This window comes from Phocoena sinus, chromosome X (assembly GCF_008692025.1).
Source record: "Phocoena sinus isolate mPhoSin1 chromosome X, mPhoSin1.pri, whole genome shotgun sequence".
Taxonomy (NCBI): domain Eukaryota; kingdom Metazoa; phylum Chordata; class Mammalia; order Artiodactyla; family Phocoenidae; genus Phocoena; species Phocoena sinus.
The window spans coordinates 129,081,656-129,096,696 of NC_045784.1; the positions used below are offsets into that span (position 1 = coordinate 129,081,656).

Consider the following 15,041-nt stretch of genomic DNA (forward strand, 5'->3'; position numbering starts at 1 on the left):
CAAGAGACTGCCTGGTCCAAGGGCAGTGGGCGGCAGAGCTGGGACTCCAGCCCTGTCTCCTGGTGCCCCCTCTGGAATGCACAGTCGCACCCACAGTCTCGGGGGTCCCTACCCGCAGGTCCCCGCTATGCCCCGTGGAGCCCTAGGGCATCTCATGTCACCATGGACATGGGCGTCTGGCTGAGAGGGGCAGAGGCCAGCCCTGTCCCCAGGAAGCCGGGACGAGCTCTTCCTGTGTCCCCGGGTGGGTGGGGCTCTGCAGCATCAAAAATGGTCAAGGGGAGGAGACTTTAAGGCCACTGTTCTAGGTGCAGAAACTTTGGAGCCTTACTGCATTCAGCCTTCCTTCTAGTGTGAGTTCTTCTGTCTTCTGCCCGGACTTAAAAGGCATCATCTGTACACGGTGCACGGCCTCAGGTGCTCCTTTGTCACAGACACCAGCAGCACTTATCTCTGGCTGGTGGGATGGAGGGGCTCTTGTTGTCGTTTACCTGGGTGGATTTTTGTGCTTCCTAAGCTATCTGTTTAGATAATGTATTATTTTTATAACTGAGAAAAAATAAAGAGTATATTTTAAAGCAGAAAAAAAAAATCCCTAACATGGGAAAGGAAATAGCCACCCAAGTCCAGGAAATGCAGAGTCCCATACAGGATAAACCCAATGAGAAACATGCCGAGACACACAGTAATCAAATTGGCAAAAATTAAAGAAAAAGACAAAGAAAAATTATTGAAAGCAGCAAAGGAAAAACGACAAATAACATACAAAGGAATTCCCATAAGGTTAACACCTGATTTCTCAGCAGAAACTCTACAAGCCAGAAGGGAGTGGCATGATATACTTAAAGTGATGAAAGGGAAGAATCTACAACCAGGATTACTCTACCCAGCAAGGATCTCATTAGATTCGATGGAGAAATCAAAAGCTTTACAGACAAGCAAAAGCTAAGAGAAGTCAGCACCACAAAACCAGCTCTACAACAAATGCTAAAGGAACTTCTCTAAGTGGGAAACACAAGAGAAGAAAAGGACCTATAAGAACAAACCCAAAACAATTAAGAAAATGGTAATAGGAACATACATATCAATAATTACCTTAAATGTGAATGGATTAAATGTTCCAGCCAAAAGGCACAGGCTTGCTGAATGGATACAAAAACAAGACCCAGATATATGCTGTCTATAAGAGACCCACTTCAGACCTAGGGACACATTCAGACTGAAAGTGAGGGGATGGAAAAAGATATTCTATGCAAATGGAAATCAAAAGAAAGCTGGAGTAGCAATACTCATATCAGATAAAATAGACTTTTAAATAAAGAATGTTACAAGAGACAAGGAAGGACATGACATAATGATCAAGGGATCAATCCAAGAAGAAGATATAACAATTATAAATATATATGCACCCAACATAGCACCTCAATACATAAGGCAACTGCTAACAGCTCTAAAAGAGGAAATCGACAGTAACACCATAATAGTGGGGGACTTAACACCTCACTTACACCAATGGACAGAGCATCCAAACAGAAAATTAATAAGGAAACAGAAGCTTTAAATGACACAATAGACCAGATAGATTTAATTGATATTTATAGGACATTCCATCCAAAAACCGCAGATTACACTTTCTTCTCAAGTGTGCACGGAACATTCTCCAGGGTAGATCACATGTTGGGTCACAAATCAAGCCTCAGTAAATTTAAGAAAACTGAAATCATATCAAGCATGTTTTCTGACCACAACACTATGAGATTAGAAATCAGTTACAGGGAAAACAACATAAAAAGCACAAACACATGGAGGCTGAACAATACTTTACTAAATAACCAAGAGATCACTAAAGAAGTCAAAGAGGAAATCAAAAACTACCTAGAGACAAATGACAAAACACGATGGTCTGGGCTCCCCTGGTGGCGCAAGTGGTTGAGAGTCCGCCTGCCGATGCAGGGGACACGGGTTCATGCCCCGGTCTGGGAGGATCCCACGTGCCATGGAGCGGCTGGGCCCGTGAGCCATGGCCACTGACCCTGTGCGTCCGGAGCCTGTGCTCCGCAATGGGAGAGGCCACAACAGTGAGAGGCCCGCGTACCACACACACAAAAAAAACCCACAATGGTTGAAAACCTATGGGATGCAGCAAAAGCAGTTCTAAGAGGGAAGTTTATAGCTATACAAGCCTCTCTCAAGAAACAAGAAAAATCTCAAATAAACAATCTAATGTTACACCTAAAGGAACTAGGGAAAGGAGAACAAACAAAACCCAAAGTTAGTAGAAAGAGAGAAACCGTAAAGATCAGAGCAGAAATAAATGAAATAGAAACAAAGAAAACATTAGCAAAGATCGATAAAAGTAAAAGCTGGTTCTTTGAGAAGACAAACAAAATTGTTAAACCATTAGCCAGACTCATCAAGAAAAAGAGGGAGAAGACTCAAATCAATAAAATTAGAAATGAAAAAGGAGAAGTTACAACAGACAGCACAGAAATACAAAGCATCCTAAGAGACTACTACAAGCAACTCTATGCCAATAAAATGGACAACCTGGAAGAAATGGACAAATTCTTAGAAAGGTATAACCTTCCAAGACTGAGCCAGGAAGAAACAGAAAATATGAACAGACCAATCACAAGTAATGACATTGAAACTGTGATTAAAAATCTTCTGACAAACAAAAGTCCAGGACCAGATGGCTTCACAGGTGAATTCTATCAAACAATTATAGAAGAGCTAACACCCATCCTTCTCAAACTCTTCCAAAACATTGCAGAGGAAGGAACAGTCCCAAACTCATTCTATGAGGCCACCATCACCCTGATACCACAACCAGACAAAGATACTATAGAAAAAGAAAATTACAGACCAATATCACTAATGAATAGAGATGCAAAAATCCTCAACAAAATACTACCAAACAGAATCCAACAACAGACTAAAAGGATCACACACCATGATCAAGTGGGATTTATCCCAGGGATGAAAGGATTCTTCAATATACGCAAATCAATCAACGTGATACACCATATTAACAGACTGAAGGAGAAAAACCATATGATCATCTCAATAGATGCAGAGAAAGCTTTTGACAGAATTCAACACCATTTATGATAAGAAACTCTCCAGAAAGTGAGCATAGAGGGGGAACCTACCTCAACATAATAAAGGCCATATATGACAAACCCACAGCAAACATTTTTCTCAATGGTGAAAAACTGAAAGCATTTCCTCTTGAGATCAGGAACAAGACAAGGATGTCCACTCTCGCCACTATTATTCAACATAGTTTTGGAAGTCCTAGCCACGGCAATCAGAGAAGAAAAAGAAATAAAAAGAATACAAATCGGAAAAGAAGTAAAACTGTCACTGTTCACAGATGACATGATACTATACATAGAGAATCCTAAAGATGCCACCAGAAAACTGCTAGAGCTAATCAGTGAATTTGGTAAAGCAGCAGGATACAAAATTAATGCACAGAAATCTCCTGCATTCCTATACACTAATGATGAAATATCTGAAAGAGAAACTAACGAAACACTCCCATTTACCACTGCAACAAAAAGAATAAAATACCTAGGAATAAACATACCTCGGGAGACAAAAGACCTGTATGCAGAAAACTATAAGACACTGATGAAAGAAATTAAAGATGATACCAACAGATGGAGAGATATACCATGTTCTTGGATTGGAAGAATCAATATTGTGAAAATGACCATACTGCCCAAAGCAGTCTACAGATTCAATGCAATCCCTATCAAATTACCAATGGCATTTTTTACAGAACTGGAACAAAAAATCTTAAAATTTGTAGGGAGACACAAAAGACCCCGAATAGCCAAAGCAGTCTTGAGGGAAAAAAACGGAGCTGGAGGAATCAGGCTCCCTGACTTCCTACTGTACTACAAAGCTACAGTAATCAAGACAATATGGTACTGGCACAGAAACAGAAATACGGATTAATGGAACAGGATAGAAGGCCCAGAGATAAACCTACACACCTATGGTCAGCTAATCTATGACAAAGGAGGCAAGGATATACAGTGGAGAAAAGACAGTCTCTTAAGTAAGTGGTACTGGATTGAATGAACAGCTATATGTAAAAGAATGAAGTTAGAACACTCCCTAACTCCATACACAAAAATAGACTCAAAGTGGATTAGAGACCTAAATGTAAGACCGGACACTATAAAACTCTTAGAGGAAAACATAGGAAGAACACTCTTTGACATAAATCACAGCAAGATCTTTTTTGAGCCACCTCCTAGAGAAATGGAAATAAAACCAAAAATAAACAAATGGGACCTAATGAAATTTAAAAGCTTTTGCAAAGCAAAGGAAACTACAAACAAGACAAAAAGACAACCCTCAGAATGGGAAAAAATATTTGCAAATGAATCAACGGACAAAGGTTTAATCTCCAAAATATATAAACAGCTCATGCAGCTCAATATTGAAAAAAACAAACAACCCAATCCAAAGAAGGCATACAGATGGCCAAGAGGCACATGAAAGCTGCTCAACATCACTAATCATTAGAGAAATGCAAATCAAAATTAACATGAGGTATCGCCTCACACCAGTCAGGATGGCCATCATCAAAAATCTATAGACAGGGCTTCCCTGGTGACGCAGTGGTTGAGAGTCCGCCTGCCAGTGCAGGGGACACAGGTTCATGCCCCGGTCCAGGAAGATCCCACATGCCGCGGAGCGGCTGGGCCCGTGAGCCATGGCCACTGAGCCTGCGCGTCCGGAGCCTGTGCTCCGTAGCAGGAGAGGCCACAGCAGTGAGAGGCCTGCGTACCGGGAAAAAAAAAATCTATAAACAATAAATGCTGGAGTGGGTGTGGAGAAAAGGGAACCCTCTTCCACTATTGGTGGCGATGTAAATTGATACAGCCACTATGGAGACCAGTATGGAGGTTCCTTAAAAAACTAAAAATAGGGCTTCCCTGGTGGCGCAGTGGTTGAGAGTCCGCCTGCCGATGCAGGGGACACGGGTTCGTGCCCCGGTCTGGGAGGATCCCACATGCCGCGGAGCGGCTGGGCCCGTGAGCCATGGCCGCTGAGCCTGCGCGTCCGGAGCCTGTCCTCTGCAACGGGAGAGGCCACAACAGTGAGAGGCCCGCGTAACGCAATAAAAAAAAAAAAAAAAAAAAAAAAAACAAAAAACTAAAAATAGAATTACCATATGACCCAACAATCCCACTACTGGGCATATACCTGGAGAATACCATAATTCAAAAAGACACATGCACCCCTGTGTTCATTGCAGCACTATTTATAATAGCCAGGTCATGGAAGCAACCTAAATGCCCATTGACAGACGAATGGATAAAGAAGAAGTGGTACATAGATACAATGGAATATTACTCAGCCATCAAAAGGAATGAAATTGGGTCATCTGTAGAGACGTGGATGAATCTAGAGACTGTCATACAGAGTGAAGTTAAGTCAGAAAGAGGAAAACAAATATCGTATATTGACGCATATATGTGGAACCTAGAAAAATGGTACAAATGAACCGGTTTGCATGGCAGAGATAGAGACACAGATGTAGAGCACAAATGTATGGACACCAAGCGGGGAAAGCAACGGGGGGTGGTGGTGGGATGAATTGGGAGATTGGGATTGACATGTTTACACCGAAGTGTATAAAATGGATGACTAATAAGAACCTGCTGTATAAAAAAGTAAATAAAATAAAATTCAAAAAATAAATGGCCAGGAGACAGGAACTGAAAAACGGAAGAAAGAGCCACTAGAGAGGTGCTTGGTGAGAACCCACAGAGGGACTTGGGGACCCTTGTGGCCGCTCTCCGCTGCTTTCAGCTGGAAGCCAGCAGCCTTAGCCAGGCTGGGCCTGAAGACAGCTGGAGTCTCGGAAACATGGGGACTCTTGGTCTCCTCTTAGTTGAGACTGTCTGCAGGCCACCCTGCTCTGACTCCTCGTACCAGGAGGCTCTGCTGCAGATGGCTGACTGTTCTCATCCTTTAGACGTTCGCTGGAGAGACACGCCGGAGCGGCTGGACTGCTGAAATATCTTTACCTTTCAGTGGGCCTTCATGTCACCTTCTTTTGGACTTTAAATGTCACAATTAAAACCCTCCTGTAGATGAGGAAATGGAGGCTCAGGGAGCCTCAGTAACTTACCCAAGCTCACCTAGCTAATAAGTAGTGGATTCAGGGCTCAAACCCAGGCCCAATTCTGAAACCTGGGCTCCTAACCACTGTGTGATCATTCTGCCTGTTAGGTTTTTTTTTGTTTGTGTTTGGGTTTTGTCTCTGTTAGCCATTTTTAAATTGTCTGCTTCGAAGTCCAGGATGTGCCATCAGCCTGGAGCCTGCCCACTCCACTCGTTTATATTGCTTCACTTGTGTGCTGACCTCTAGCTTGCTTTCTCTTTCAGTGTGGGATTTGCGGTAAACCGATGGGTGAGCTTCTGGATCAGATCTTCATTCACCGTGACTCCATCCACTGTGGGAAATGCTATGAGAAGCTCTTCTAGGTGGGTGCTGGAAACTTACTAGAGGGCAGAAATGTGCTCTGGTCTCTCCCTGAGTCCTGACCTGGGACAGTGCTATCTCTCTTAGCCTTTATGTTCAGGGGACCCCGAGTCCTTGTGTCCCTATGCCTTGTGATACTTTGAAGTCTTAGGTGGCGCAGATAAAGACCCTCCCCATGGACATTTCCAAGTTGCAGGAGTCATTGTCTCTTCCTGTCAAGAAGCACCTTCCATGCGGCACCTCAGCTAAGCCCTCTAGCTGCCCTGAAATGCTGGCCAGGCCTATGTTGTTAGCCTCATTTGGGAACAAGGAAGTGAAGACCCAGAAAGGAAAAGGACATGGGGAAACACCTGGCTTGTAGATGGCAGAGTCAGGACCTCAACCCAGGACTTCAGATTCAGGTCCGGGGCTCTCTGCCACATTCCTTTGAGTCGCCTCCAGCATTGCTCATATAGCATCAGATCAGGCCTCAGCCGAGGTATTCAGTAAAACAGATACACAGCTGGGTAGCAGCAGCAGGTAAAGGCCAGGATACGCAGGCGTGTGTGGGAGGTGATGGTGCCGTCCCGGTGCCTGGGCGGCCTCCGGGCCACATTGTGAACTCTGCCTGAAGTCAGGTTTGCATGCTGAAAGCCCGTGGGATCGACCCCGGTGTCTGAGCTTCACGGGGCCCAGTGACCCTTCTCAGCCAGAAGCACAGAGCAGAATATCTCCCTTGAAGGCAGTGGGAATGGTACCAACCGGGCCCTCCACCAGCCACAGGCCTGTTCCGCCTTTTCTCCAGAAGACACGTTGACCTGGACTGTCACTCCCGGTGCCTGGAGCAGTCACCCTCGCCAAGGGCTTCTGACTGCTCACTGGATCGGCTGTGTATTTCCAATCTCATGGATCCTTCTATTTTCTTTTAGCTCCTCCAGGCTAAGAAGAAGCTGATAACTCCTGGACAAGTTTGACTGTCCCCACGAGCCCCCAGTTGCTGACTCTTCTTCCCTCACTTCCTCTCTCCTCCATGTGATTGCTTCACGTTTCTGCTCTTCTTAAGTTGAACTTGCTTACATCCAGGAGCATATCTTAATGATGTTATGATAATTACTTGTGTGTGTGTGGCTTTTTAGAGCTTAGAAAGCACTTCCCATCCATTATGTTACTTCCGGCTCAAGCAAAGAGGATTGAACAGTAATTCCATTTTGGCTTCCCTCAGACTGGTCAGCTTCCTGATGAGTTTAGGTGGCCTGGTACAATAGTCACGGACAAGAGCGTGGGGTGCGGTGTATCCTGACTCTCGGGACAGAGAGCAAATCACATTCTGGTTCGCAGCTCTGAGTGTACCTTTGGAACTTGACAGAAGAAGGAGACCTCCTGAAGCTTCTGAGGGGTTAAAGACTGTTGACGATCCCTGGTGGGTAATTTGCAGACGCTGAATGCTAGGGATTGACATAGGCTAATGTTCAGCTTGTCTATTTGCCATATATATTTTTGAAACTTTCCGTATACTTTTACAACTAGTTAGTTGCTTTTGATTGAGTTACGTAGCGGATTTTAATGACCTCCTACCTACCTACCTTTCGGTATAGTTGCGTTTTGTCCTGCAGGCATGTGGACATGTATTAGAAAGTTTACACGTTAGGTTTAAATTCTGTAGGATGTGATTCTTAAGAGGCTACTGACCAAAGGGACATCTGTGTCTGAATCTTGCTAGCTAATTAATACCTTTGCCCTCAATGTCCGATCCCTCAACTTTACACAGAAATCCCCTAAAGCCAGTTTTAGGGTCTATAGACCCCAGCAGGATTATGAAGGGAGAAAATGAGCTAACGTTTCTTGAGGCCTTACCGCGTACCAGGCATTATCGCGAAGTGGGGGCGTTAACGCCCATGCTAGTCGTGTACAGAGGGCATTCTTCCCCGCAGTTTGCAAGTGAGGGTGTTGAGGCTCGGGGAGGCGGTCGTTGCGTTTTGCACAATGCACCCATGTAACACTCGCCAGCACCCATGCCCTCTCCAGTAGCAGTAATGAGAAACACGCACATCGATTTCATGCTGAGTACGCGTGAAACACTGTGTGGAGGTGACACCCGACGCACACTTTTACAGAGGGGAAGGTGGGGAATTGCACCCCTCCTCTGGGCATCCTGGGTCCCCATAAAACACCAGAAGGGCCAAACTGGCCCTCTCACCTCCCTTTTCCATGAAAACACTTCTGGACTGAAATACTGTCAGCTGGGCACAGATTTGACTCACAGACCTTCCCAAAGACGAGCTTGTCAACCCAGGGGAAGCTCCAGTAGGCTAGCCGATCTGGGCACAGGGCCCTCAGTGACCTCCCATTTTCCGGTCCAGACTCTGTCCCATGCTAGTGGCAACTACTGAGACCCCAGGTACTTGGAACAGGGATACCTGTCGGCCAGCTGGACAGATGCAGGCCCATTCATGCAGTCAGCTGATGCTCTGCTCAGGTTCCACTGGGCCCCTCTGCCTTTGGGACCAGCATCACTGTGTAAGTTCCTCGAAAGGACAACCTGACGGTTTTTCTGATGAAAAATGAGGGCGTTTTCTCTTGGTTTAATTAGAAAATGCCTCTCCATCTCTCTCCAGTTTCTGAGCCCTGTGCACGTTGGCTGGTGGACTTCTTCTTCCTGCCAAATGATCAGAGAGGAATGTTCCATTTATTTCCATAGATGTGCGTCAGATTCGCTGTGGAGTGGAAAACTGGCCGTGTACTCGCACAAAGCATGAGCTGGTTTTCCTCACGACGGTAGGGACTGACACATAGGTGCTGAACGAATGAGTGAAAGGGAAAGAAAGGTCGTGCCTCTGGGTGGGAGGTAGCACCCCTGAGTCTTGGCAGGATCAAGAGGTACAAGATAGGCTGGCTTCCCCGCCTTCTAGATACACTCTGCCTTTAAGAGAGTTTTAGAACCAACATGCAAGATACTGACTCCAATCTGAAAAAGTCTCTTTCATGTTTAAATGGCACAGAATTCTTCGGACTTAAGGAAGAGAGGTGGTTGCATTACACTTTCGCTTCTTTTCATTTGCCTAGAATTTTTAATCATACTTGCTTAACTCATTAATGTACACAATTATAATAAATGGTAAGACATTTCATGTGTAAATGTTAAGGTTCCCTTTTATAGGTGTAATAACTTGGTGTATTTGGCTGTGTGATTTATTTTCTCCTATTACCTGAAGCCACTCTCTTTACAAGAGCAAATAAATACTTTAAGGAGTATCAAAGTTTTCTCTACAGAAGCAAATACTTTTAAGAAGTATCAAATCTAAAGAGAAAACAACAGCATTATCTAGAAACTATGCATGCACAGCGAGTGTGCGATTCTAGACCTGTCAGATCGCATGAAGGAGATTTTCTTTCGGGCCCATCCTTCCTTTCATTGTCGACAGTCCTTATTGAACTCTGGCAGTGACCAAGAGCTCAGTCCCTTACAAGCCCATTCTGTCTGTGGAAATGCGTTCCTCAGCTGACTTACAACCTGTTCCCTTTAACTATCACCCACTGGTAATCTGTAATCCCTCTTTTATATGCCAACCCCTAAAATCGGTAAATACACTTGTTGGGTTCTTCCTCTGTCAACTCTTCTCCCATTTAAACACCCCTGGTCCCATCAACTCTGACAGGAATTCTGCGTATGCATCTCTTAACCCTCAGAGGTGCCCCCAACCGCACGTCCGAACCCATTCCTCCAGATGTGTACCGACAGGCAGGACTTTCACCTCGCTCATTAAGGCTGGTGCCCAAGCGGTCAGAATCCTGTGGAACAGTCATTCTGCCTATCATGTGATCCATGCTTCCAGGTTTTGTTTCCGAAAATATAGTTTGCGTGTCATCGATGTCTTGATCCAGCCTGGGGCCAAAAAGGGTGGTCAGGAAGTCAGTCCAAAGATAGAAGACATGACAGAGAAATCCCTCTACAACTGAGCAGGGACGTTGGGACCCAGCATTCAGTAGGTATTGAACTAGTGTCCCTGTAGCTACTTTCTCACCCCAACCTCGGCCACCATCTTGGCTACATGAGTACATTTGGGAAAGGAAGAAGAGGTTTTACCGCTTCAAAGGCAAGAACTATAACAGTAGCTCCTAACCAGGACCTGGAGTCTCTGTTGGTGATAGCATGTGACACAAGGACCTAGAAAAAAAGTAGGGTAGAGTTATTTTGAAAAATGGCTTAGCAGACCAGGTTCCCACCAAGCCGGTTGATCCCCAGTACCCAGCCTCCCCCATTCCTCCTTCCCCTTTATGGGTCCACACCTGTGAGGGCCCCCAACCCATACACCCATTTCTCTTGTGATGCTTCTCTGTGCAGTATCCTTTTCCCATGAACTTCCCAAGGGAGGAAAGCTTCCACCAGGGGACCCAACGCTGATTACATTGAATTCAAAGTTGAGATCACTACGTGGCCATTTGGGGCCCCTCTTGCCACTGAATAAACAAGAAGGGTGTTATTTACCTGCCGGCTGAGCGCTCTGACGATCGAGGGGAAAAGGGTCGCTGCAAGGACCACATAGCAAACCCAGGAGGAGAGTCTTCTGGGAGTGTCTCCTAGTGTTCCCACGTGCAATAACGTAAGATAACGGATGACTGTGATGACTCATGCAGGCAGGACCACTAAGGGATCAGCTTGGTTAGGAATAGAGGTTCGTATCTTACTGCCTGGTAGACAACCACAGCCAGCTAGACGAGGTCATAGGGAACTGAAATGCTAGTGGAAAAGGAAGTTACGAATACTATGACCTCACAGCCAGTTGCAAAAATAACAGCTACAGAAGCTATGCATACTTCGTCTTGCTTTGCTATTATATATTTAGATCTGCCCCATTACTTTTCTTTCTCCCATTTCCAAATCTCGCGTTTAAATTGTGTGGGTGGTGCTTAATCATATAATTGAACATCCCCCAGAGAATGAGAGTGTATCTAATGGGACTTTTGACGTCCCCCCTTCTTGAAGAAGGCAAAGGCATATTCACGTATGTGAGGTATGGTTGCGTCATGCTAAGCAGAAGCATAGTGTCACTGTTGTTATCACTTGTAAGAAAAATATGGGGTGTCCAAAAGAGGCTACACCTGGCTTTTTCCCCGGTGCCTTCTGGGAAACCTCCTGCGGGTGGAACCGCTGGGGGCTTTTTCCTCGTGTACCAGCAGCAGACTTTCCCTGACCTTCACTGCTCCAGCCTTCTACTGCTTGTGTAAGCCACTGATTCCTTGTTCTCAACCCTTCCTGCTAGGGAAGGAGTGGCACTGCTTTCCTGATGGGCTTCCCCGTTAATGCTGTCTCCACCCAACCTTCTTCTGTACCGCGTGTCCTGCCTGTGAATGGCTTCCGGAGCATGCACTCTACCTGTGAGTGTTTCCCACCATGCCATCTGTCCCATGAAGAATCCCTGCTCCAGCCCTTCCTCACTGTACACTCTGTCTCTGAACACCTTCTGCACAGTGCTGTCGCCCAAGGAGCACTTTGTGTGCCAGGCCCGTTATCTAATGCCATCTGCAGGATTCCTTTCCTTTTGAACATCCTCTGAACACTGAGCCCTGCTCATGAATGCTGCCCGTGTTCCCTCCCCATCCCACCCCCCACTGCCCAGGAACTCCTGTCTGCTGCACTCTTCATAACGTAATCAGCGTGACCTCCTCCTCTGGGTGCTTTCTGCGTCTAACTCTCTGCTTGGGAACGTGTGGGTCTCTTTCTAAAGTCCTCTGGCTGTGAGACATTGCTACAGGCCATTCTAGTGAAGATTGCCTGCACACTCATATTTTTAAAAGCTTTACTGAGATATATTTAACATACAAGAAACTGCACACATTAAAATTGTTCACTGGGCTTCCCTGGTGGCGCAGTGGCTGACAGTCCGCCTGCCGATGCAGGGGACACGGGTTCGTGCCCCGGTCCGGGAGGATCCCACATGCCGCGGAGCGGCTGGGCCCGTGAGCCATGGCCGCTGAGCCCGCGCGTCCGGAGCCTGTGCTCCGCAACGGGAGAGGCCACAACAGTGAGAGGCCCGCGTACCGCAAAAAAAAAAAAAAAAAAGTGTTCACTTTTTAAAATTAGTTTTGACACATGTATGTATCTGTGGACTCATCACCCCATTAAAATAGTGAATATATACATCACCCTCAAAACTTTCCTCCTGCTTCTTTGTAATCCTTCTATCCTCAGCCACCTATCTGCTTTCTGCTGCTGTGCATTACTTTGTATTTTAAAGCATTTTACATAGAAAGTTTTATATAAAGAGTTTGACATAAATGGAATCATACAGTATGCACCCTTAGATGGAGGGATGTAAACATTCTAAACCTTGATTGGGATGGTGAGCATATACGAATGTATACATTTGTCAAAACTCATCATATGTACACTTAAAATGGATGTGTTTTATTGTCTGTTAAGTATTGTCAAATAAAAAACAAATACAGACTCATTAAGGAGAGACTTTTTTTTTTATTATAAATTTATTTATTCATTTATTTATTTTTGGCTGTGTTGGGTCTTCGTTTCTGTGCGAGGGCTTTCTCTAGTTGTGGCAAGCGGGGGCCACTCTTCATCGCGGTGCGCGGGCCTCTCACTGTCGCGGCCTCTCTTGCTGCAGAGCACAGGCTCCAGACGCGCAGAGCTCAGTATTTGTAGCTCACGGGCCCAGCTGCTCCGTGGCACGTGGGATCTTCCCAGACCAGGGCTTGAACCCGTGTCCCCTGCATTGGCAGGCAGACTCTCAACCACTGCGCCACCAGGGAAGCCCAAGGAGAGACTTTTATTCAGAAGAATTGTTGAAAGAGGGGAAAGGGACTTTTGCAACAGAGGGAGGGGGACTTTTACAATAGGGAGAATGCTGTGCTAGTAAATTCTGCAAGCATCTGAAAAGTTAGGAAAAAAGTTTTTCTTTTTTAAAGAGTAAGCAAGGTTAGAAAGAATTGGATGTGGGGAAGTGGGATGAAGTGGCGGCATGATTGCGTAGCAGATCAGAGAGGCCAGTCTATTCTCAGGAGGGGCTGTCTGCTGACTCAGGCTGGGGGTGGGCCAAAGTTCAGGGGCCTGGAGGAAGGAGAGAAGCTGAACCAAACTTTGATTAACAAGCATTTTTTTTCCAATTCATCTATGCTTAAAGACAACTTAGAGTCTTCCTAAGGATCTAGGCAGTCAGCTTTCAGGTCTGTGGTGCCGAATCAGGAGGGAGAGAGGAAAATGAGAAATGTTAGTTTGGAGGGTTGTAGCCAGATACCGAAAGAAATTGGAATAACTGAAAATTTCTTAAGTGTTGACAATGTGTCCAATTCACAAATTCTTACATGGTAACAAAACCATGAAGTTTTACAAAGAGGGGCAAAATGGCTCAGAGACAACGAACAGGACCAGAATGTCATAACCCACATCTCATAGTATTTTCTAATGAAATGCAAAATTTCTGTCAATGCTCACCCTCCTTTTGATCAAAGATCATCTCCAGGAAGGTTATTCTTGATTGCAAACTAACTCTGGTCTTACTAGATTTGACCTGATTATTGCACAGGTGCAGCCAGGATGGTCATTGGCCATACAGGCCTTGTAAGTTTGCTTTGCTGAAGTTTTTATGAAGAATTTCAGCTTGGACTTTTAAAGCCTCTCGAAGCTAGTAAACCAAGCCAAGAACTCACCACCAGATATCACCCGTGGTTCCTATATATACATATTGGTGAATTCCTCTCTTCTCAAGGTACCCAAAACAACCTGAGTTTCCTGGACTTGCCAAGAAGAGACCTTCCTTACTCATCTATAAGGCTGGGAACTCTGTAAGCCAAGTACCAGGTTCCCAAGGGAGTTTTATAAGACTTGGCTTCATAAACTCAACCCGAGTTCCTTAAAATTGTCAGGTCATATGTGATTCTATGAACATCATTTACAAATATGACATTCCAGTCAAAGCCTTGGTTATATAACCAGTGTTTCCAATTATGTCCTGTTAATAAGAAAGGCAGGTTCTTATTGAACCTAGGCATATAACTGTATGACCATGAAAATAAGAGTGCTGAAAAATAATTTCCAAATTCTAGAGAGATTGGGCAGGGAGGAAAAAATAAATGGTTTGTGTCCATTTATGAAAGTATAGTCTACTAAATTGTTATCAGTTATGGATAGCTTAAGAGAAATGAGAAAGGGTTCCCTATATCCATCAGCTTCTTCACCAGAGTTCTGGGAATTCTGGCTTAGTCCAGTGACAGGATTTCTAAGCTATTTAAGTGATGGCATCAGAACCTTGTGCCTCAGAGCATCTGGCGTAGTCCTTTCCATGGGGGTCTGAGGCGGTCCCTTTTTCTTGAAGGTGAAGCATTCTGGCCTGTAGCTGATTGCAAGCACTTTCAGGGAAGCCTTAGTGCAGGACAAAAGATTTTAAATGCTCATGGTTAAAGATCTGATGAGAGCTCATTGCAAAAATGATGCAATTGACAAGGAAATTTTGTTGTTTCTGTGGCATGCAACGTTTTAAAAGATAACTACAATTATGATTGATAACACTGCACTGTTTAATATCAGGCAAAGCAATAC

General features: G+C 45.0%; 1 protein-coding gene across 2 annotated transcripts in view; it reads left to right on the forward strand.

Annotated features, from left to right (window-relative positions):
- ZNF185 (zinc finger protein 185 with LIM domain) overlaps window positions 1-9,742 on the forward strand; it is a 59,124-nt gene extending 49,382 nt beyond the window's left edge. For both annotated transcript variants that reach the window (XM_032620475.1, XM_032620477.1), the window contains exons 22-23: window positions 6,415-6,513; window positions 7,420-9,742. In XM_032620475.1, coding sequence (XP_032476366.1) covers window positions 6,415-6,513 — 99 coding nt within the window. In that variant the 3' untranslated portion in view covers window positions 7,420-9,742. The remainder of the gene's footprint in view (window positions 1-6,414; window positions 6,514-7,419) is intronic.
- Window positions 9,743-15,041: the final 5,299 nt, after the last annotated feature.